This window comes from Chiloscyllium plagiosum, unplaced genomic scaffold, assembly GCF_037043375.1.
Source record: "Chiloscyllium plagiosum isolate Xiang-an unplaced genomic scaffold, Cpla_swu_hap1 HiC_scaffold_21, whole genome shotgun sequence".
NCBI lineage: Eukaryota > Metazoa > Chordata > Chondrichthyes > Orectolobiformes > Hemiscylliidae > Chiloscyllium > Chiloscyllium plagiosum.
Window position 1 is genome coordinate 23,067,498 of NW_028270159.1, and position 25,764 is coordinate 23,093,261.

The 25,764-nt window shown below is 38.4% G+C and overlaps 1 protein-coding gene across 3 annotated transcripts in view; it reads right to left on the minus strand.

Moving 5' to 3' along the window:
* Positions 1 to 24,802, minus strand: part of mvb12ba (multivesicular body subunit 12Ba) — a 177,304-nt gene extending 152,502 nt beyond the window's left edge. The window contains exons 1-2 of one of the 3 annotated variants that reach the window (XM_087998404.1): positions 24,595 to 24,802; positions 11,055 to 11,168 (exon numbers count right to left, since the gene is read on the minus strand). In XM_087998404.1, the coding sequence (XP_087854530.1) occupies positions 11,055 to 11,159 (105 nt within the window). In that variant the 5' untranslated portion in view covers positions 11,160 to 11,168; positions 24,595 to 24,802. The other 2 variants (XM_043720219.2, XM_087998403.1) reach the window with 2 other exon arrangements.
* Positions 24,803 to 25,764: the final 962 nt, after the last annotated feature.

Genomic DNA, 25,764 nt, shown 5'->3' on the forward strand with positions numbered 1-25,764 from the left:
TGTGAAGAGAAATCTGAGTTAACATTTCAGGTCCGGTGACCCTTCCTCAGAACTCAGATGTTAAGCCAAATGGCTTAATGTCAATAAAGTGATTTTACATCTTGTGCAAGTTTTCACTAGACCAGCTATTACTTAAATATATTAATTAGAACACTTACAAATTAACTAAGCACTACCATATTAAAGGAAGGTTCAAATGCAAGTATGAGAATTAGCTCTTCAAACCAAATATAATTGAACTGCCAATCATGTCAACCAAATTCTAAAAATGATCAAGGCATATAAATTGCTAACTTTTTTAAAAATGAAAAAGAGTGGGAGGATCTGGATTCTCTTGATCAGGTTGGAAGTACTAACATCAGAAGTATTTTTAAAAAGTTTGGTGCTGAATTAAGTAAACTACAGGTTTACTTTCAAATTTATAGGCAAAATTTAAATCCTTTAAACTGACATTGACTACAATGGCAGTGCCGCACTTAGATTCATCTAATGGTTACAACCACAGGAGGAGGCCTTTTGGTCTGTTGTGCCTGTGCCTGTTTGCCACACTTGCGACGAGACAGTAGTGGCATGTCTTCCAACACACTGACAGAGAAAATTGCTGCAAGTTCTGTCTATGTTTGTATCAATTCATATACCTAAAAATTCACAACAACTCTATAGTTCACTTAGAAGATTGCAAAATCTGCCTACAAATGTAATACTTCTTTGTCACTAAGAGGATTTGCTTAGCACAGTTGCTTGTGGAGAGAGACAGCAGCAGCTTAAATGACACAATTGGAAATATTAAAGTGCTGGCTACGCTTGTAGTAATCCCCATCATAGCCATTCAGCTGAAACAAAATGAGATCTATACTGCAATACAAACTGAAAACTACAGCAAACAATGTTGCCCATCGAGGAAGATGATCTTGTTAACTCAATCCGAGGTTTGGTCCTTACTTGTGAAAGATCCAAGAACTCCATTTCCCAGTGATTGCTTTTGTGCTCTTTATGTACTGACGAGAAACAAAAACAAAATCTGTCAAGTTTCTGAGGAATTGTTGTTTGAAGCTTTTGTAGTTTAACTTCAAACAAGATTCAGTGATTATGTACCGGTTCAGCTGCAGCACGAAATGTTCCAAACATCACATCACAAGGTGGAATATAAATTAACTTGGAGCTAAATGTGTGGATTGCACTTCCAGAACTCATGCAACCAAAGAAGTAACTGCTGCTGCTGCATAGAACCAGCAGTGAACGGTATAACACAGGAGACCATTCGGTACATTGTGCCCATGCTTGATCTGTGAAAGAACAGTTTGATTAGTCCTTTCCACTGTTCTTTCCCCATAGACCAGCATTTTTAAAATTATTAATTAGCTATTCAATTCCCTTTTGTTCTTTCAGGCGATGAATTACAAATCATAACAAGTCACTGCACAACTTTCTCTCATGATACCTCTGGTTCTTCTTGTGACAACATCTTAAAATCTGTCCCATCTAGTTACCAATGCTTCTTGCACTGTAAACAGTGCCTCATTAATAACACTAGCAAAACTCTTGAAGATTTTGAACACCTCAATGAAATCTCTCCTTAACTTTCTTTGCTTGCTGTCAAGGGAAAGCAATTCCAGTTCCTCTAATCTCTCCATAAAACTACTTACATATCTAGTATCATTCAACTAAATCACTTTTGTACTCTCTTAAAGGCCTTAACATCCTTAAATACAGAAACTGACAATCCAGCTGGAGCCCAACTGATACTTTATAGACGTTTAGCATAACTTCCTTGCTTTTGTACTCTGTGCCTCTATTTATAAAGTCAAGGCCCCCATATGCTTTCTCAACAGCTATTTCGACTAGTCCAGCCACTTTCAAAGAGAAAGTGAGGACTGCAGATGCTGGAGATCAGAGCTGAAAATGTGGTTGCTGGAAAAGCGCAGGTCAGGCAGCATCCAAGGAGCAGGAGAATTGACGTTTCGGGCATGAGCCCTTCTTCAGCCACTTTCAAAGACTTGCATACATAGACTCTTTGGATCTCAGTTAGTTCACTCCCTTTAAAATTGTACCAATGCATTTATTTGGTCTCTCTTCATTATACCCATGACAATAAATCATTTCATAAGTATCTGCATTGAATTCCATTGGTCACAAAGCTGCCCGTTTTATCAGTCTGTCTCCCTCAAGCCTATTATTACTTTCCTCACTGCATTTCTGATTTTCATGTCAGTTTCAAACTTTGAATTTATGCTCTTATACAGTCAAGTCTAAGTTATTAATATATCAAAAAGAACAATCTTCCCAACACCAAGCCCTGGGGGACACAAATGCATAGTTCCCTCCAGTCTGAAAAGCAACAGTACTTTATTACTCCCTGCTCTCTGTTTCTCAATAATTTCATACCTATCGAGCCACATCATTTTTATTCCATGAGCTTCCATTTTGCCAATGAGTCTATTACATAGTACTTTATCAAACACTTTTAAAAAGTCAACATCCCCAATACCAATATCTTCAAAAAACTCAAAAAGCCAACCAAATATAATTTTGCTATAAACATTTATTAATTCAATTATTTTCATGCATTCAATTTCTTTTGTCCGAGCTCAAGTCTGAACACTTCTTCACCAACTGATGACAGGAGTAGCGTGTGGCAAATTAGGGTAAGAACAACCCACTGGTTGGAGTTCTAGGACAAAAGATGACGACTGTATTTTTCGGAAGGCAAATATATTAGACATGGGACATCAATGCACGAGTTCCTCAGAATAGTGTCCAAGGCCCAACCATCTTGACCTGTTCCATTGGACTTGGAATTGTATCCTTATTTCTCCATTAGTGCTCACTCCAAAGCCTAGAGCTCTCTCTCCCTGACACTGCTTTGGCTACATCATGTAGACTGCACTGATTAAAGAATGTAGCTCATGACCATTTTTTTTTAAAAAGAGTATTAAGGATGAGCAATTAGTGCTGTTGGAGCAATGAACCTTCACATCTTCTGACAACAAATTTCAATAAAATACAAGTTAACCTACTGTTAGAATTATCCTTCAAAAGAATACATCTTTTAGCTGGATTTTCAGAATAGGAATGGGGCCTCAAACGTCAGCCAGTTAAGGCATTCAGGGGAGAATTTAAAAGGCTGCTCACAATCTTTGTTGCCTCAGAGCTCACCTTGCAGCCACAAAACTTTAGCTTGTGACCCCATTGATGACCCACAGTTTGGGAGACCCTGCTCCTTAAAATCATTAAAGATTTCCATTTATATTGGGCTGTAGGCACAGAAAATATCTTATGTCACTTCACTAAAGTATGAAAGATAAAAGATAAAAATGTTTGCCGAGTTAAAGGACCACATATCTGGAGGTGGAATCAAAACCTAGTCAAATAAGCATAAAAGGGAGCTTTAGGAAAAGGAGGAGGATTTTGGAAGTCATTCCCAGAGACTTAACCGTGGTGGAATCAAGTAATGGGGAAGAGAGAATGCCAAGCTCAGAGAAACATAGAGTTCTTGGAGATTCGTGATGCTCAAGTTGATTATTGATATACAAACAAGCAAAATTTTACAAACAGTTAAACACAAGCAAATTGGAGGCACTAAAGAATTGGAGTCAATGCAAGTCAGCGAGGACAAAGTAGGGACTTGGGATGAGATGGAAAACAGAAATCAGAGTTTAGTGCCAGCTGAGATTTGCAGGGGTTGGAAGATAGGGCAAGATCAGATAGAACACTGGAATAGATAAGTATGGACATGATGGAAAAAAAGTGGATGAGAGTTTCAGTAGGACACGAATTGTGGGAGGGGAAAAGGCAGAAGATGTCTAATGATATGGAATTAGATAATGCAGTGAACATGGCGCTAGAAGGTCACCTCAGGAATAGGATACGAAGGCGACAAACAATAAGGTACAATTGAAGGCAATGGTTGGGGTAGCATGAGTTTGCTGTGAAGCTGAAGACAATGGTTTCATACAGCTTTTGATTTGATTTATTATCATCACATGTACCTAGGTACTGTGAAAAGTTTTGTTTTACGCGCAGTACAGGCAGATCACACCATACAAAAGATAACAGAACAGAGTGAAGGATACAATGTTATAGCTGCACAGAAGATGCATAATGAGCAAAATTAACATTAAATTAAAAATTTGAGAGGTCCATTCAAGTGTCTAAAATCAGCAGGGAAGAAGTGCTCTTGACTCTGTTGGCACGAGTGTTTAAGTTTTCATATCTTTTCCAACCTCTTCTGTTGGGTAGAAGATTATAACAGGGGTAGGAGGGGTTTTAGATTATATTGTCTGCCTTCCCAAAGTAGGGAGAAGTGCAGTGGAGTCAAATGGATGGAAGGTTGGTTTGTGTGACAGACTGGGCTGTGTTCACAATTCTAATTTCTTATAGTCCTGGGCGAAGCACTATTGATAAAATGAAGGAAATTGCAGCTCAATAAAAAGAACTACAATGTTGGAGTCATAGAGCTGTACAGCATACTTCAGTCCAACTTGTACATGCTGACCATCTATCTAAATTAATCCAGCCCTATTTGCCAGCATTTAGCCCATATCCTTCTAAACCTTTCCTATTCATATACCCATCCAGATGCCTTTTAAATGTTGTAATAATACCAGCTTCCACCACTTTCTCTGACAACTCATTCCATACACTCACCACCACCCGCTTGAAAAAGTTGCTCCTTAGGTCCCTTTTCCCCTCTCACCTTAAACTTATGTCCTCCAGTTTTGGATATCCCCCACCCTAGGAAAAAGACCCGGCTATTCACTCTATCCATGCCCCTCATGATTTTATTAACCTCTAAAGGTCACCTCTCAGCCTCAGACGCTCCAGGGAAAACAGCCCCAGTCTATTCAGCCTCTCCCTACAGCTCAAACTCTCCAACCCTGGTAGCATCCTTATAAACCCTTTCTGAATTCTTTGAAGTTTCACAACATCCTTCCTATAACATGGAGACCAGAACTATATGCAGTATTTCAAAAGTGGTCTAACCAATATCTAGTACAGCCACAACATGGCCTCCCAACTTCTATATTCAATGCACTGAGCTACAAAGGCAAGCATACCAAACACCCTCTTCACTATCCTATCTACCCGAGACTCCACTTTCAAAAGAACTATGAACCTGTACTCCAAGGTCTTTGTTCAGCAACACTCCCCAGGACCTTACCATTAAATGCGCAAGTCCTGCCCTGATTTGCCTTTCCAAAATGCAGCACCTCACATTTATTTAAATTAAACTCAATTTGCCACTTCTCGGCCCATTGGCCCATCTGCTCAAGGTACTTTTTTTTAAAAAAAGAGGAAGTGAGACAATGCAGGGATCAAGCAGTGGGAGGTGAAACAAATAGAGCACTAAACCTGCACAACTGTCTGATTAGGCAATGAACGTTCACAGCTGACTGCCTCTGCTTTTTAGTTTCAAGTATCTCTGGACATGGAGTTAGTTCTAAGGAAAATAAACAAAGTGAAATTCACAGCTGACCTTGGAGATCAGAAACAAATTCAGATATTGCTAGAAAATCTCAAGTGTGGCAAGTTAGGTCAAAGAACTTCTGAGGGAGGTTCACTGGATGCAAAATGTTAATTCAGTTTTCTCTCCACAGATGCTGCCAGACATGCTCAGGCTTTCCAGCAATTTCTGAAATTGTAGCATCTAGTCTTAAATGAACTATGAAAACAATCTAACACCACCAAGTCAGAGAACATTGGGCCTAGGTTGAAACATAAAACTTGGCACTTCAGTTTACAGATGCAACCTGACATCTTGTCGTTGAGTTAGGTCAGTAAAAGGCAGCATACGGATGAGGAGAAGCCAAGAACAGATGCATGAAAATTTGTAGAAGCAGAATAAAGGAGCAAGAATTAAAGTGACTGCTGTCATGCTCTACTCATCATTGATTAGTTACAAGTGTGGAGTTTGCACATTCTTCCCGTGTCTGCGTGGGTTTCCTCCGGGTGCTCCGGTTTCCTCCCACAATCCAAAAATGTGCAGGTTAGGTGAATTGGCCATGCTAAATTGCCCGTAGTGTTAGGAGAATGGGTCTGGGTGGGTTACGCTTCGGCGGGTTGGTGTGGACTTGCTGGGCCGAAGGGCTCGTTTCCACACTAAGTAATCTAATCTAATCTAAGTGGAACCAAGCACAGGGCAGCTCCACTGGAGAACACAAAACGGCATTAAAACGTGATAAGTAACAGCATCAGATGCTGCAGAGACAATGATAAATATCACAGGTAATGCACTATGGGCACAGTAACATTGGATATCATTTATGACATTGACCATTGCCATTTCAATGCTGTTGCCACCTTGAAAACTAATTGGAAGTTGAAACGTGGAGCTACAGGAAATTTGGGTACAGATTTTAAAAGCAAAACATTGTTCAAGGCAACAGTTTGATAATGCTTGACCATTTACATAGAAGGGTGAAGATTGTGATTGTGAAAAGGAAGGAGACAGCAGAGTAGAGAAGCCCATCTGGAAAAAAGATGAGTGCTCAGCAATTTAGTGGGAACGAGCTTAAGGGAACAATGGACAAGATGCATTTGTGTCGAACAAAGGGAGAAACTAGAGAAAACTTAAGAGACAAGGGCAAAAGATGGTCATTCAGCCTATCAATTCTTCTTCTTCAATTAATGAGATCATGAATAATCTGACAATCCTCACCTCCACTTTCGTAACCTTTTCCATAATCCTTAATTCTCTTACAGATTAAAAGTCTATCACAGCTTTAAAATATACTTTATACCCCAACCTCTGCAAGCTTGTGCAGTAAAGAATTCCATAGAGGCACTAACCACAAACGAAATTCTTCCTCATCTGAGTGAAATGGGTGACCCCCTTACTCAAATTACGTCCTCTAATCCAGACTTTCCCATAAGGGCAAACAACCTCTCAGCATCTACCCTGTCAAGCACCCCAAGAACCTTGTTTCAATAAGGTCACCGCTCTCATTCTTCTTCACTCCAAATGAATAGTAGCCAAGTCACAAGTACAGGCTCTGGTAGGAGGAAGGTTTAGCTTTGTGGGCAGAAGCAAAAAGTGATAAGACTGAGGCAGATATACCAACTGATTTTAATCTTAATGACTAGAGGTCTAGGAATCTCTTGCTCATGGTTAGCCCCACAAGTCTCCTCTCTAGCAAACAGGGGTTTAAGACAATGATAGATGGTAGTGGAACATAAAATGCAAGAGGGTTTTCTGGTAGGGGAAGAGCACAATAGCATCCTCAGACTAGATCCCTCACAGCTGAGAGCAACCAGGATGGAAAAAAAATCATTTCGCTAGGGAAAAGGACATCAAAAGATAGACAGCAGCTAAGCAGATTGATGAATTCGGTTAAAATTGAAGATCAAAAAGTTTGACAAAACACAACTCAAAAAGACTTAGAGAATGAACTTTTCAGGGCCAGGTATAAAGTTTAAAGAGTTGAAGAGGTTATGGATGGTGAAAAATATAAGGAAGTGATCAGAGTTGACTACATTTGTAACTCAGACCACTGGAGTGGCAAGGGCAGATATGATGGAAAGATTCAGCAAGAATGATCATAGGACAGATAGTAGATAGATACAGCTAAAGGAAAAAGGTGAAGCTAGAAGGGAGATTCAAACAGTTAGAGAAGGTCTTCAGTGCACAGGATGAGAAGGGGTCTCAAAGATAAACTCTGTTGTGTGTGTGTTGGGAGGTTGTGGTTAATGAGAACCTAAATTGCACTGTTGTATTCTCCAAAACGAATATGACATTGTTTTGTTATATACAGTCCTTCCTGCTACTATGCATGTTTGATCAATTGGCTGGAACGCAATTGATGAATAGGTGAATGCTGTTCGTAAAACGAGAACATTCGCATGCACGTGTTGGCTATTACACGATTCCATCCCTAATACTTTTAAGTGTCATAGGGCATGGAGAAAATACGACACTTATGTTAACAAAGTCTCCATGTCAACATCACATGTTCAGTTGGCTCACATGCTTTGTTGTGAAATACCTTTTGAGAGGTACTCAGAAATTTTCATTTTTTTTTTTACAAATTTTCCTGTGTTACCTTTAAATATGGGACAACAAAGTTACAAGAGTGTTAACAAGAAGCATCCTGGTGATTAAATTGCAGGTGGTGAACGTAAAAGTAAGGCTATAACACTTGAAGGGAAGCTAGATGTTATAAAGTGTTTTGAATGTAATGAAAAAACCTGTCATACCGTTCATGCAACAGGAATAAAGGAGTCTACATTATACACCATTACAGACAATGCAGAAAAATTACAGCAAGCTGTATTGCTGGAACAAGCCTGTCTGCTAGTAAATCTGATTGATCATGGCCAAAGGAACTTGAGGAGATGTAGCAGTTTCTAGTGTGTGGATAGAAGATCAAACGAAAAAGTGATCTGGGACCAGCTTTCTCACCATAAAAAGAGAAAACCTTATCAATGTATGAAGACAAAAGAAAAAATCTGAAAATCCTGCAGACGTGCCTGCATTTAGAGCTAGTCGTGGCTGGTTTGATGGTTTTAAGAACTGCTATGCTTTGCATAATGTAAAGTTGTGGCAAAGCTGCCAGTGTAGATGAGGAATGAGGGATGACATTTTCTCCCATAGTGAAAAACTGACTGAGAAAGAAGGCTACAACTTAGATTAAGTATTCAATTTGGATGAGACAGGTCAGAAGTGCTCTCAAGAATCAAAAAAACCTTATGTTGCTTTTGCAAAGTAAACTGGATTTCAAGTAGTGGAGAGTGAGGATGTTGAAAAGCTGCTTGAGTTGCACTGTGAAGACTTCTCTACAGCTGATCTATAACAACTTGTTGTTGAGGGGGAAATGGAATCTGGAGATGAAGAAAATGAAGTCTAGGACCACGAGAGCTTTCCACTTCTCTTCTGTCTTCTATCCTGAGGGAAGCTGAGAAGCAGTTGCAGCTCTTAGAAGACAAGTGATTACAATGCAGAATGCAGCAAGACAGCAGCTCGTGGAGTAAGGTCTTACTTGGCACCTGATGAACAGCTCCTTTATGAAAGGAGAAACAAAAAAATGGCAAAGCAGCAAAAGCTAGGTGTTTCAGAGAACACCTCTGGGACACCTGGACCAACCAACCCAACCACCCTGTAGCTCAACATTTCAATTCCCCCTCCCACTCCACCAAGGATATGCAGGTCTTTGGACTCCTCCATCGTCAGACCACAGCAAAACGACGGTTGGAGGAAGAACGCTTCATCTTCCGGCTAGGAACCCTCCAACCACAAGGGATGAACTCGGATTTCACTAGTTTCCTCATTTCCCCTCCCCCCAGCCTGTCTCAGTCAAATCCATCAAATTCAGCACCGCCTCCCTAACCTGCAATCTTCTTCCCGACCTCTCCGCCCCCACCCCAATCTGTCCTATCACCCTCACCTTGACCTTTTTCCACCTATCACATTTCCGACGCCCCTCCCCCAAGTCCCTCCTCCCTATCTTTTATCTTAGCCTGCTGGACAAACTTTCCTCATTCCTGAAGAAGGGCTAATGCCCGAAACGTCGATTCTCCTGTTCCCTAGATGCTGCCTGACCTGCTGCGCTTCTCCAGCAACACATTTCCATCTCTGATCTCCAGCATCTGCAGACCTCATTTTCTCAGCAAAAGCTAGATGCCTTATTAAGCCAAACCCAAAGAGACAGTCAGAAGACAATGAGCCACAGCCATCTACTTATGGATTAACTATTTTTCATCCTAATCCTGCAACCACAACTGTATCTGAAGGTGATGATGATGACCCTCAGCCCCTGTGTTAATCTCTCAGCAACCTCAAAACCACTCTCCCCCACCCCATCAAGTTATCTTCAAATTTTTTCAGTGTTAAATTTAATGTATTATTTTATTAGATATTAATTTAACATTTATTTAAACTGTGCTGCCCTTGGAGCTACGCTAACTACTATACTTGTTTCAGTTTTGAGTAATATCTTTGGTGGTCTGCCTCTAACCCTATTTTCTCCATAAGCCCTGTTATTTTTATTGCACAATTTTCTACAGCGTCAATTCACACAAGAACGTTACTATTGCGTTACAGCAGAAAGGACTGTAAATGAATAATTATCAAAAATTATTAATAATCTGTTATGAGTGTTCTGGGTAGGACATCAGAAAAAAGGCAAATACTTACATAAGCTATGATATTTTAAAGGTTCGTATCATAATCCACAGAAGCGCACACACATTAAAGTAGTAGACTAAGAGACTGTAATTTAAAAGAAGGATTTGCACACATCAAACTGGTAAGTGAATCCAAAACAGCTTATAAACATCACCTGGAGCACTCAAGCAAATTATAGCCTTGTAACTCACTAAATGGATATCCATTATTGTATACATAAACACATGCGCTGTTTGCAGAGAGTAAACCTGATTTTTTTAAAAAAGCAAAATTCTAGGGTCTGTTGCTATTACTTTGTTTTCTGCTGAATTTATAAAAGCACACTAATTCTTGCTCAAGGAAGAGAATTCATTTGCCTCCCAATGCGTTATCGGAGGGCTAATAGAAAAAATTTTGCTATGGATTACAAAGAATTGTGGTCCAAGTTGGAAATATTAAGATTCATGCTCGTTTTGTAATTTATGAGGTTTAAGTGAAAACTTCAAAACAAATCAAAAGTTGCAAAATATTTGAAATGGTGAAAAATGTTGAAAAACATGAAAAACAGTTCTGTATTAAATGATCTTTTATACAGTAGAATCTATGATAAAGTGCAATTTCTGAAATCCACACTTTTTGAACAAAGAAATGCAACATGAAAACTAAAAATCTCCAAATATAATTTTTGATAATAATAACCATATCAAATATCAAACAGATGGTTTGAAGGACACAAGCAAATCCTTGGGGAAATTATAGCTATTGGGAGAAGAGTATATTCAAGCTAGTTGGATTGTACGTTATTAATGAGTCCCCTTTCGTTTTTGATAAGTCTCCTGGAGATGTTTTGGGACACTGATAGTGGGACATTCGAGTAAATGTATTCTATTTAAAAATTACTACCAGATCCCAAATCTAATTTGAGAACAGTTATAGAGGTTAACACTTTACTTACTACTTCGTAAGTGGTAGGTGCCCGATATCGAGATGCGACCACACCGACACCAGTAATCGGATCCATAGACAAATCTGGCAAGGCTTCCCACAGTTCAGGCATCATTGAGCGACACTGAAATAAATAAAACATACAATCCTTCTTGAATTTGAACTACACAAAAACATGATTTTGTATACTACTAACCATAGAATGTTGCAGACACCTGCTCTCATAGCTGCAGGGAAAACTAACCACAGTCACGCATCACAAATAGGTTGTCACCAGCAGAATAGCAATAACGTGGAACATTTTTCATTTTAAAACTATAATAACTTTAAGAGCTGTTTCTAGATAATTCAGTAATATAGCTTTGATCAAGACAAATACAGTATTTAGTAAAAAAGATTTCCAAGATTTACAGTTACTGAAACAAGTGTTAATCCAGAAATTTGAAAGTACGTGTTCATTTAATTGGAGCAGTTACTCAATATATATTGTACCGCAAGATAAGGCAAAATACAGCATTGCAAAATTGTCCCAATTTATTCTCAACTTCAACATTTTTCATTGCTTCCATGTTTGGAGGTCTTCATTGTGGGCTCTTCAGCATTAAGGAATTAAGAAGTATAAATAGCTTGAAAACGTGCTTCAGAAATCTTTTTAAAAACAGCAACGGATGCAATAGGAAGGAAAGAAGAGCGCAAAGTTTGGCAAAGTTGCACGCAGTGCATATCTACTTCAAACCACAGATTGGCTATGTACCGCCTGTAGCTGAATCAAAAAGGCATTTACATTCTCCAGAGGTGCATCATAAAAACAATATCACTTAGCAAAAAAAAAGGGAGTATATTATGACATGACATTCAGCCATAACATACTATTGGCATTTCAGTTTTAATAAAAAGGAATCAATATGGTCATAACAGATTTGTCAGACAATTCAATAAGAAAGAAACTTAAGGCCAAGACTGAAATTCTTCTACTAGAAGAAAGGTGGTGCTTAGCAGCAAAATAGTTCAGTGCACCAACTGGAATGTAAACTGGATGAAGTATAAAACTAATTCCTTTCAACAAGGGAAGCATTTCAAAATATCATAGAATATAGAATTCTACAGAAGACCAGAAATGTCTTAATTGCAGTGTTTTGTCAGCACAGCTGCAGAATTGACCCAAATCAATCCAATTTTAATACTTAATTATTGAGCGCAGTAAAGACACTTAAAGGTTTTCCATTTTTGTCCCAAAGAGTAAAACTTCGAAGAACTGTAACTGAAAATATATCACTTCAAATCAAGTTAATAACAAAATCACTTTGCTTTTCATATGTGGTGACTTGAGTGAAGAAACAAATGATCTTCTGAAATCAACTGTGCTCCAGTCAGCTAGAGTGATTACACAATAATTCTTAACGACTGCCAACAAGAATTAGCACAAAATAACATCCACTAACCACTTATTTTTTGGGAGGCGCAGGGGTACAGGCAAATAGCAATGCTGCCTTCCATGCAACATAAATCTAAGTATTATTACACTTAATCCAAGTTATTTTACAAACATTCAGTTGCGATTGCTGTTCAACTTGGGAGAATTTCTGGATTTCCTTCCTTTTTTCCACAAAGCAGCAAGAAAAGGTTAAGTTTCTAAAAAGAAAACAGATTTCCTTATTTTTCTTTTAAAAAGGAAAAACTTTGGTTAATTTGTTAATGAGTATTTTTTGCCTCAAGAGTTAAAATATACAACATGCTAGTTTGTCATGCACTTGAAAAGGCACACTCATTGATGTGTTGCAAATCCTTTGATCTCGGTCAGTCTGACAGGGATGGTACTTTTCCATATGGTTAGAGACTTTTATAGATAACACTAGGAGATACCAGAAACTTAGTCAGTATTTTCCAAAAGGACAGGGTAAATTAGAGAGTGTGATTCTAAATCTAGACCCCAGGTCAGTATGCAAGGATACTGCACCGAAATCCAGTAAGACAATGCAAATGATGTGATGGCACATGTTTATTACACCATTATACCATTACAAGAACTTCAAAATGAACTGCTACGCTGATCAAACTATACAATCGTATCCTGTATTTCACTATTATGTGAAACAAAGCAGCTTACAAACTCAATCAAATTAACCTGACCTTGAATTAAGCTAACTTAGTCTGCTTTTGAAAAGACTCCGATGTTTGATTTAGATTTCTTACAATGTGGAAACAAGCCGTTCGGCCCAACAAGTCCACATCAACCCTCCGTAGAGTAACCCACCCAGACCCATTTCCCTCTGATTAATGCACCCAACAACTATGGGCAATTTAGCATGGCCAATTCACCTGCCCTACACATCTTTGGACTGTGGGAGGAACCCACACAGACATAGGAGAACGTACAAACTCCACACAAACAGTCGCCCGAGGCTGGAATTGAACCTGTGAGGCAGCAGTGCTAACCACTGAGCCACCGTGCCTCCTGAGATCAGGTATCCACAAAGCCAAGGGATACTATTGCTACAATCTAAAGATTGTCATTAGACAAGTACAGCAAGAGCAGTAGCAGGAAGGAAGTGCAAAAAATGCACTCGCAGGTATCACAAGAGAGTGAAGCAGAAAACCGAAATGCCACCAATGCAGGCACCCTGGGATTTGAACACACATTTCCTATTTTCAGAAGGTTCGTTGACATTAATGGCTCTTTTCCTACTGATCACAGTCTATCCAGTTCAGTTCAATATTGATTAAAAAATTTGGTGGCAAGTTCATCCCGACAGGCAATTCAATTGACAGAATAGAGTTCTAGGAAGTCTGACTTCACTACATTACCAAGTTAAACCACAACAGTGAGAGTAAAATAACTTTACAGGAAGCAAAACAGAAACCAAATGACCTTTGGACAAACTCCAAAATAAAACTTCATTGAAAGATACAATTTGATCACGGATCAACTGCTTCAAATTTTTAAAATTGAGTGCCTTTTCAACCTCAATTCTGCACGTCAGAGTCTTGAATGTAGCTTCAGTCAAGACTGTAGTTAAATCATTTCTGGCTGTAGCATTAAAAGACAATTTTCAATAGCTCAACATAATCCATTGTCACTTCTAAGAACATGTGGAAACCAGAACTGTTCCAAGTCATTCTTACAGGGCAACCTTTGTGAAATACTTTCTGGAAACCACACATACAGTTCTAAATCATAATAGTGAAACTCTGAATCACATACAAGTCTAAAATTATTTTTGTCATAATTATGCAGCAATAAGGAAATAGTAAATTCACTGCTCACATTATCAAAATCTATCCTACCACAGCAGATAGCTATCTGTACAGATGACCATTATTAATTTTTCAGAGTTAACTTGTAATGTGAACCAACTATTTGCAGTAAAACTGACCCTTCAGTTGAGACACAGAATTGAATAAATTTATATAATGCCCCTATCATTTAAAAAAATGCTTGGTACTTTGTAGAAGCATGAGAAATGCAACATATCTTCAAGTAAGGACGTATGTGGTCAGATGGTAAGATGTACATTTCTGGTCGAAGTTTTGTAGATGTTTCACAAAGAAGGAAAGAGAAAGAGTGTGTCAGGGAGCTATAGGAACAATAGTCCAGAGCTGAGGACCTAAGCAACAAAGGCATGGCCACTAATGGTCATCATCACTCACCTATGGCTGCACAAAAGGCCAGAATTAGGTGAACATAATTTTTTTGAAGGATTATGGGGCTCCAGCATTTTACAGAGATACGACAGGTAAGGCAATGGCAGAATTTGAAGATAAAGATAATCACAGATAATCGCAGAATCCCTACAGTGCAGAAAGAGGCCTTTCCATCCATTGAGTCTGAAATGACCATCTTAAGAGCATTTCACCTGGACTCGCTCCTCCCCCCAACCTTTTTCCCTGCAATCCTATATTTACTGTGGCTAATCAATCTAACCTGCACATCCTTGGAGGAATCGGAGCACCCAGAGGAAACCCACACAGACACAAGGAGAATGTACAAACTCCACACAGACAGTCATCCAAGGTCAGAATCAAACCTGGGGTCCCTGCCATTGAGGAGAAGTAGTGCTAACTACCAAGACACCCATGCAGTCCAAATGACTCTTCAAGCTGTTGTTTTTACTAAGAGCCAAAGTAGATCAGTAAGTACAGGATGACAGGTGGATAGGTCAGAATGCAAGTTGAGGCACAGATAGGAGAGTTTTGGATTATCTCAAGTTTATAGTAAGGACAAAAAAAATATAAGAGACCAGCCAAAAGTATGCTGAAGTGGTCAAGTCTTGAATTAATGGTCTCCTGAATAAGGCCTTTTAATTCAGATCAGTTGAGACATGGACCAAGTTATTTTATGTCCAAGAGATAAAAATAAGCAGTCTTCGAAATGGGGGTGGATACATGGTCAGAAACATAACTCAGGGTCAAATATGGTACTGAAATTTCAGATGGCCTAAACACAGATTATTGCCAGGGAAGTTAATGGAGTCAATGAGCGAACGACATTTGAGCAGGATTTGAAAAACAGTGAAGAATTGTATGGCATTAAAATTAAATTTTAAGGAGACTGAAGTCAATTATTTCTTCAATCAGTGATCCCTGAGAGTATATCATTAGGCCTATAGTATAGCCTTTCCTAAGGCCTAAGATAAAGCTCACTGCATGAAAGAGATATTCAAAAGTCTTGACACTACACTATTTTTCTGGTAATGTCCTTTAGCCAGTCTTCAATGGAAAATATGTGAAATACTATCCAGTATTAATACTACAAGCCCAAGAAATCAGAAATCACAAATTGATAAGTTCAGGTTTATATTTAAAACATCTTGAAATGATACAGTACACTTTTGAAATGTTTTAAAAATCAGCCAATTAAATAATATTATTGCCTCTCTACTGAACAGCAATGAACAGAATGAAACAGCTTTTAGAATCTAAATGAAGACTATGGTATACTTCCTAAATTTGTTTCATAGTATTCATCAACTGCATAATGATTAGTTACATTGATCATTTATGGCTGCACAAGCAGCTTTTATACAACTTTACACATACTGGCAATTTGTACTGAAAGCCACCAGACCTGGTAAATATCTGCATAGATGGTTACTGAGATTAAAGTATATTTTACTTTTAAAAAGGCAGAAAAGACTGGGTAAGAAAATTTTTTTAAAAACATTATGCAGGGACCTCATTTCTCCTTAGAAAATATTAAGTTCTTTCCAATGTAATACATTCTTACTTTAATCTCTTACAAATGTTTTCATTCCACCTTCATTTAGATCTCTCTCATTGTAGTAAGTTTTTGATTAGGGATTAACTTTTCTCCCCTTTTTCTGTAGTAAAAAATTTTCATGATTTGGAGATGGCGGTGTTGGACTGGAGTGTACAAAGTTAAAAAAAAAATCACAACACCAGGTTATGGCCCAACAGGTTTAATTGGAAGCTCAACCACCTAATGAAGGAGCAGCGCTCTGAAAGCTAGTGCTTCCAATTAAACCTGTTGGACTATAACCTGGTGTTGTGCAATTTTTAACTTAGCAAAAAATATTGATACAAAGTGTCTTAGAAGCTTAGTTATATAAATTCAAAGAAAGCGTAACATCTTCCTGAAAGGCAATATAATCTGAACAGGTGGTTAATAAAAGCTGGGGAAAAGGAGAAGGGTGGGAGTCCCAGCCTTGTGGATTCCAGTTAGGATGGACAGAAAATATTGACATTTCAGTGAGTCAAGAAGAAACAAACTTGACAGCAAGTGGAAAACTGAGCTGTGGTCTCTCTTTCAGCATGACAAAAACATTATAACATGCACAAAGCTTAGTTTAAGGCAGATGATGCACCACTGTGATTACCATCAAACACAAGTCACATTCTTTTGATGATAAACCACTGGGGTGGCCCAACAGCATTTGTTGGGTATCTAGAAACACTGTTTACTTTTGCCTAAAGCAGAAGCTTTAGATCTACATTACAGATTCAATGTTTAAAGTAAACTTCTTCCTTACAAGTGATTTAGTTATTTATATGATCCTAAAGGAACAAGTTTTAACTGTTACAGAAAGAGATAAAAGTGTTTTTGTGTTTGTAATGTTACTTGACTGTAACAACTACAGCCAATGGCTTTCTGCATTTCAAAGTCATTTATTGATTCCAGATGACAAAGTAGAAACCACTTCAATTTGCTGTTCTATCTTTAAGGATGGGTACATACAGTATTTTTCCTGTAGATCTATACTTTCCAAAACCATACCATGTAAAAACCACTAGTCTTTCTATATTAATCATCCCAAAAGTGCATCACTTTCACATTTCTCCATATGAAATTCCAAAGGCCATGCTTCTGCTAATATCACCATGTCTATGGCATCCTAACAACCACCTGATGAAGGAGCGGTACTCTAAAAGCTAGTGCTTCAAATTAAACCTGTTGGACTATAACCTGATGTTGTGTGATTTTTAACTTGTCCACCCCAGTCCAACACCGGCATCTCCAAATTATGGTATCCTGAAACCTCCAACCATCTCCATCATGATCTACCACTTCATCACGGACCTTCTGCAAACTTTATAATGTTGCTTCTTACACACGAAGCTAAGAAATTTATAAAGAGGTGAACCAATCCCTGAGAAACACCACTGCAAATCACTTCCCAGTCTAAAAAAAACTCACATGCCAGCCTTTAATTCTGCAAATAAGCCAATTTTGCATCCACACCACCATTTTCACCTTAACTCAAGAAGTATTTTCTCTTTGGTACAGGACACAGTTAAATACTGATAAAAGATAGGCATGTGTTTGAAATTCCAAACCAGGTATACTACCTGGTTATGACTGACACACCAACCCAGCAATAACCGGTAAATCCCCTAGCCACTGAAAAACAGCTGCAATGTGCAGAAAACTTTAGAAAAAGAGGCATGGTACTTAATAATCCAGCAGCTCCACAGACAGACCACTGAAACTAAGCATTTCTGACTATTTGCAATGAAAGACCGCAAATGCAAAAGCTATGAATTTTTCGATAAATAAGTTGGATTCCAAATTATAGTAGCACCATGAAAGTTCAATCAAATTACCAAATCCATTTGTAAAACTATCCAACTCCAACTTTCCAAGTTTGTCATGAAAGTAGAGTTATAGTAAATCTAAGAAATACAAATCTAAATATCATTGCTCAGCTTCAAATTATAAAAGCCTAACATTGATAGGTACTTATGAATGATGCTTTAAGTTTATGTGCACACTTTTTGGTTTTGCAGACCATTAGGTATTGTCCTTCCTGAAGTTCCATTTGAAAGGACTTTGCAACAATTAAAAATAGCAAAAGAGAAAAGCCAGACACATGCCCTTGACCTATGAGGAAACACATGTAGATTTGTGCTGAAGACAGTATCTGAGTCAAACCCTCAAGGGTAAGGGAAAGAGTCGTACAGCCTTCGGTCCAACCAGTCCATAAGCAAATTGATCTCAGTTTTGATTCCTGACATTGAAAACTCATTTCAACAGGAGGGATCAAAATGCTTTTAGTTCTTCTGGGCAAAGAAAGAAATTAAGAACAAAAAAAATGGATTTTTCATTCAGCTTCTATCCAATATTCTGTAATTGAAGTGAATGCATATAAAGACTTTGTAATGCAGAGTTTGCACTTAGTCTCAAACACATCATATTCAAAAAGCCCACAAAAACACTGAACATTAACATGAGCAAAGTATAATCAGACAAACTGAAACCTAGTCAAAGGAGGAACTGTTGTTATTAAAGAATAAGAAAATGTTGGTCAAGGAGGAAGATTTGAACGAGGATCTTAAAAAGATGAAATGCAAATGGAAACCCAAGTCCTCTCTAGCAAGACAGATTAAAGCATGGGTTTTCACTGGAGGGGCTAATATAGTGAGAGATGTTTTGGAGGTCAGAACTGGGGGAATACTGAGTTTTCAGAGGAGGTTACAAGGATGAGAAGGAATGATGCAATGAAGCGATTTGAACAAAAGATAAGAAATATAAATTTGAGTCATTAATGGAAGATGAGCACACATTTAAACACCCTGGTCTGTCTGTGATTTGCCATGATGTAAATATTTTTTAAAGAACCTGATCAGACATGTCTGGTATGGTACATTTCTGGAGTAGGTGGAACTTGAAACTAGGTCTTCTGGCCAAGAGGTAGGGACATTACCACTCCACAAGAACTCATTATACTGTACATTGAGATCAATGCATTAAATATGCCTAATACCAATTAAATAACAGTTATACCTATTTGTTTACAAAAAGGAGCTCCACCATAATCAGGAAATTGAAACAAGCATGTTTTCAAACAACTGTGGTTAGATCTCAGCTCTACTGAGAAAGGCTTACTTGGCTCTAACCAGTTACCCTGAACACTTGAACCAATTTGAGCTTCTGAATATCATCCTGACTTTAGCAGGAGTTTAATCTAGATTCCGCAGAACTAGAAGTGGCCCTAACAAGGTTGCTCAGTTCCTTAGCAGGACAGAATAACTAGTTAATCACATTTAAATCAGAGACTATTTACATACGGATGCAAACTAACAAAGCCAACAGAAACATCAGGAGGCAGGGATTAATAAACAGGATATAAGGTGCAACAAAAAAGTTATGTATAGAACAAAGAAGAGCACAGAAAAATGTGTAGATAAGTGGAATCATATTTTAAAAGTCCTTTTATTTATAATTATTAAAGTAAAAATTACTCTGGGTATTAAACTACATTTTAAAAAGGTTTAGTTTCATTGTCATGGTGCATGAATTAGATTTTGTTTCAAAAGGGGCTCACTCAAGGGAACCAAACAGGGACGCTCCTGGCAGCGTAGACATTAAAACTATTGTTCATTCCTCTGAAAATGTCAGCATGGAATTTGCCCCTTAGCCTCTGGCACAAATTAACACAGTTCACTTTATTCTATGAAAACATCACATCCTTGCCAAGCTGTTACATTTAGGGCGGATGACGGTCATACAAGTGTATCTGTTGATTCCATTTCCTGAATATATTCAGCTCTTATTATCAAATGATTGTAGCCCATGGAGCATATCACGTTTTCCACAGTTACTTAGAACCAACTCAGAATTGCCCCTCATCTAGACTTCCTTTTCTTCTAAGTCATTTTTTTTTAAAATAGAAGTTAACAACCACATATAACCACTGCAAAATATAAACACAGGGTTCAACATGTGAAATCAGCTCAGAATCAAACTAAAGGCCTGGACCTTCCACAAAATGACAACCACTATCAAATTGCTACTCTGCTCCAATGTTTGCTCATCCTGACACTACTCCACATTTCCAATCGGTCTTCCAAGCCTGACTTCTTCAGAAAACATCAAGTGTACTGTCACATAAAGAGCTTCATTGCAAAGCTGAAATGTTAAATGGAAGACGTGCTATGATGTTGGTTCCTTACAATACTAGCCACTCTAAGGCAAGAAAACTAAGCGAAGGGCAAGTGTATGAATCTGAATTCAGATAAAGTTGCAGGGGTAGGTCTGGTCAAGTGTGGTGAGTGGTCAATGAGGGTTATCAAGTTGAGTTGGTGGTCAAGCAGTCAGGGTGGGTAGTCCAGAGACAACAGTGGGTAGGCTGGGACTCAAGCAGAGGAATTGAGGCTTGGATATCAGTGTGAGTGATTGGGAGATTGGTTGTGTATTTATCCAAGAGTTAGGCTAATATTTTTCTGACTAACATTTAGTGGGTAACTATCCAAGTCAAAGGTCAGAATTGTCTAAAATCTCTATCTCTAAACTCAGAGTCAGAATTCTGCAGAGGAGCCCAGGGAGCAGGGGAATTGCCCATCAGAAATTCAAACTTCCTAGGTAATTCCCATTATTCACTACTAGTCAATAATGTCCATGACAGCAGATTAAACACTCTCAGTTAAACTGTTGTCAAATTGGAAATGCTCCAAATGTAATAACTGCAAACAGTCATTCTAATTTTCAAAGCTATATATGCTGAAAAGGTTTTCAAAAATCTCAAATTGTTCAACAATCAGATATGAACAAAAGTCTGAGATGAATGCAACTGGCTTTCATTTATACTTGCATACAGTAAATAGAGAATCACCATTAAACAAAGATCATTGCATGATTTTGGTACAATTTTTGTTTTTCTTATTTAGGGAAAGCTATATCAGTTAGCTAGACAGCTAGCGTGATACATAGAATGACACAAACAGGATAGGTTCAATCTCCATACCAACTGCAGAGTCTCAGAGGCCTGTCTCCATACCTCACTCCAAACCTGATATGGAGTGGTGCCTCTTAAGCTATACAACAAATTGTCTCGCTCAATTGGAGACACCTATCTCTAAACCAAAGAGGACTACAGCTAATTACCGTTGTTATACTGGAGGCAATTTAGAAAAGGATCCATGGGTTGATTCCTGGGATGAAATTACTAGGTTATCAGAAAAGATCGAGGAGTTTGCGCCAACATTCATTGAAGGGAACAATGAAAGGTTGTTGCATTGAAGCACATACAGTTCCAAAAGGCCTTGAAAAGAAGTGTATAACGTTTTCCCTCATAGGAGAACTGGAATTAGGAGGCAGTTTCAGAAAAAGGAATCGCCCATTTAAGGTGAAGATTGGGAAAAAATTTCTTGAGTCAGAGGGTTATGATTGCTTGGAATTTTGTACCCCACAGAGCTAAGGAAGCTGCGTCATTGAAAATATTCAAGGCCAAGACATTTGCTTAACCATAGAGTTCCTAGACACAGGAAACTGGGGCTGAGCAGAGATCAAACCAATCGTGACCTAACAGAATAGTGAAGGTTCAAGGGGCCAAATAGCCTACTCCTGATTTTATTTCTTACATTGTTATAACAGAATTTTTACAACACAGAAAGCCATTCATCTACTGCCACTCCCTCACCTTTTCCCTGTAGCCCTACACATCTTTCTTCTTCAGATACCAATCTAATTCTCTCCCAACTTCTTTGATTGAACCTGTCTCCACTACAGTGAGACAGTACATTCCAGATCCTAATCACTCATTGCATGAAAAATTAGTTACTCAAGTCACAATTGCTTCTTGTTGCCAATTACCTTAAATCTGTCCCATCTTGCTCTTGAACCTTCCACCAATAGGAACAGATCTGGTCTAACTTGTGCTGACCCCTTATGATCTTGAATGCTTTTATCCAGTCTCCCCATAACTTTCTCTTCTCAAAAGCAACCAGTTCCAACTTCTCCAAATCTATCTATCTATCTATCTATCTATCTAACTCCAGTAACAAAACAGTAAGTGATCGTATATACATCCAGACAGTATACCTCACCTTCTTTACAAAAGATATTTGTGTTCTCAGCATTTAGCACCATTGGCCCTGGAAGGCTGACTCTGCAGTCATTTAGGCTCTCGTCTTTCATTCTATCACTGACCTTTTGTTCTTGTCCCATTTACCTCTTCCTCAAAGCCTGTTACGTTATTATCTTTTCCCTGTTCTGATGAAAGGTCACAGGCCCGAAATGTTAATCTTTCTCTCCACAGATACTGTCATACTCAGTAGGTTATGTTTTTATTGATAATTTATAAATTACTCTAAGTTATCAATCTATGCTGAGTTATCATTTGGAGATGCCGGTATTGGGCTGGGGTGTACAAAGTTTAAAAATCACAACACCAGGTTATAGTCCAACAGGTTTAATTGGAAGCACACTAGCTTTCGGAGCGTCGCTCCTTCATCAGGTGATAGTGGAGGACTCAATCCTAACACAGAATTTATAGCAAAAATTTACAGTGTGATGCAACTGAAATTATACATTGAAAACTTTTTTCAATGTGTAATTTCAGTTACATTACACTGTAAATTTTTGCTATAAATTCTGTGTTAGGATTGAACCCTCCTCTATCACCTGATGAAGGAGCGACGCTCCAAAAGTTAGTGTGCTTCCAAGTAAACGTGTTTGACTATAACCTGGTGTTGTGTGATTTTTAACTATGCTGAGTTAATTATCTTAGTTGGAACAACATAACCACCCCTCGCTTCTCAGGCGACTAGAGACAAAAACATGTCAGGGTTCCCACTTCAAATACCAATGATCCACATTGTATAGTTCACATGACTTAAAAAAAAGGATCAGACGAGACCAAGATGCCCTATACAATTAAAACAGTCCTCAAAATTCACAATCTACACTCATTAAAGCGAAGTCAGCACTTGTAGTATTTTGTGTGTATTCCAACAAGAATGATCTACAATAGGAGAGAAAATTATTCCAGACTTCATTTCATCTTATAACATCTGATCTTTCCAAAACATTTCATGAAAACAGATGCTGATTATGAAACATAACTTTGATATGAAAAGTATTTCATAAGAAATGCACAAGTATTCCATACTTAAGAAACTGAAGATTTAAAAACTGGTTTGCAAAGAAAAATTATTTAAGAAATGTCTAATACACTTTAAAAAATGCTTGTAAACATAATTTAAAATGCTGCTGACACCATTCTCAAAAACATACGCAGCATATTATATTTTAGACAAGACACCATCGTTACCAAACTAGTAGCATAGCAGATTAGAAGTTAGATCTATGAGAAATTTGCAATTTTTCATATACTGCATGCTCCAAGTATTTGTCACAAAAAACCCATAAGATGTATAACTAAACTATTGTGTGCTATAAGAAAGATTTCCCCAAAGCCAATCTGAAATTTTACAGTGATTAGCTTTATTCTGCACTATGCAGGGTTGAACTTAATTCCTAGATTTCAAGAAGCTAATAAAATGATACTGTAACTATTGAGTAAGTATTGAATATCAATTCATTAATTGTTCAAACAAAGACAGGCCTTTCAGAAATAAATCGAATGAGTCCCAACATTTAACTGCAATAAAAAAAACTGCATATCAGGATTGGCCAGTTTCAGTAAGATGCAAGTGTAAAGATACACGATGGCAAATATTGGGACACTACATTAAAATGCTTCCTATTGTCAGGAGGAGCCACAATGGAGAGAGAAAAATAAAACATTAGGTCTGGCTATGGACAGGAGGAGTGAAATTCAAACAATAAATTGATTAAAGGCCTGGAGCCTCTCTTCCCTGCATTAATCCAGCATTCACTGCATTACAAATACAGATATTTAAATGCCATAAATCTCCTTGAAAAAAGAAAATCCACTTCACAGTGAACGTCCAACCCTGTGTAACCCAGTGAAACTTTTGCTTCTCCCCCCCATAAACAAAAAATAAACTTAACTGTTAATTGCGGCACCTCGTCTCTCCGTCTGACACAAAAACAGCTTTTCATGGCCACCCACTCCCACCCCAATAAATAATTAATTTATGTTTAAAAAAACACAAAGGCACGAGTCAATGAAGGTGCAGCCTTCCCTTCCCCCAACATACACAGAACCCCCAAACTCCCACACTAGGCCTCAAAGCCTCGGGCTTGCGTGAAGCCGTGCACCGGGCGACCCAGCAGCGCTACAGCGGGCCCGCCCGGACAGGAGCGAAGGAGCCGACAGAGACGCAGCCAGAAGCGTAAAAAAAAAAGGAAAACGAAACGATCAACATAAACGAGGAGGGTAAATCCTTACCAAAATTAAAAAACAAACAAACCGACACTCAGGACAAAGCCTAGGGTTGGCTAAGGGAAGGGAAGGGAGGGGGAACCCAGGTTATCTCCCTGTCTGTCAGTCTCTCTCTCTCTCTCTCAGAATCTTCAGCAAATAAAACAGCGGCGGCTTTTAACATCCGAATTAAAGGAGCCGGATCCCCCAGCCCTGCAGCCTGCACTGTCTCCCCTCCCAGAGCAGCACCAGCTCAACTGTCAATCAACCCACACACCCACAGGGATGACTGCTGCACATTTGCAGAGACTCCTATCAAAGCCTGGTTGACCCACGTTAACCCATTCCCCACCCTGTTCTATGGCACTCTCACCTGACCCACCAGCTTACCAACACCCTCCGCGCCCCTTGACGTCTTGATCCCAGAGTCTGACCTCTCGGGGGGCATCAAAGGTTGCACAGAACCACCCCGAGGAATCGGTCACTAGTTCTGCCCAGTGTGCCCTAGCCGGTATTTATCCCTTGATCAAGGTCACCCAAAACAAAAATCAGGTCATTTGTGAGAGCTTGCTTGGCGCAAATTGGCTTCTGTGTTTCCTTCAACAGTGACTGCATTTCAAAACACACTAAAACACTTCAGAATATCTTGTGATTGTGCAAGTCTTTCATTTTCCTTTATGTTGAATGCCATCTCCGCCAGCCTGCACAGTACGAGTTTCCTGCACTCAGAACGTTTTTTGTGCATAACTCATAAATTAGCTCAAAATGAAGTTTGTTTATTATATTGCTGACTTAACCACATTAAGTTATGTTTATTTCAAACTTGATAACATTTTCAAAGCGAATGAGACTCAGCAGGTGCACATTTATTTGGTTTAACAGTTGAATCAACGTATCACTCTAAAAATAAAAGAAGCCCCAATTATCAGATTTTATTCAGGGTTTTGCAAGGAGTTTCATTCTTTGATGATATATATCAATCTCACTGGTAACAATTTACTGGTGTCGGCAGGTCGGCCAAACAACTCTACAAAGGCACCCATAAAAGCTAAATCAAAACAAAAAAAAGTTTTCATTTTTTATTAAAGATTTGAGTTAAGAAATGTACGTAAATGTGACTCTAATTAGAGATCTGGCAATTCCAAAATAATGTTAGACATAAAATCTGATTAAATAAGAATGAAAAAACCAACTTTT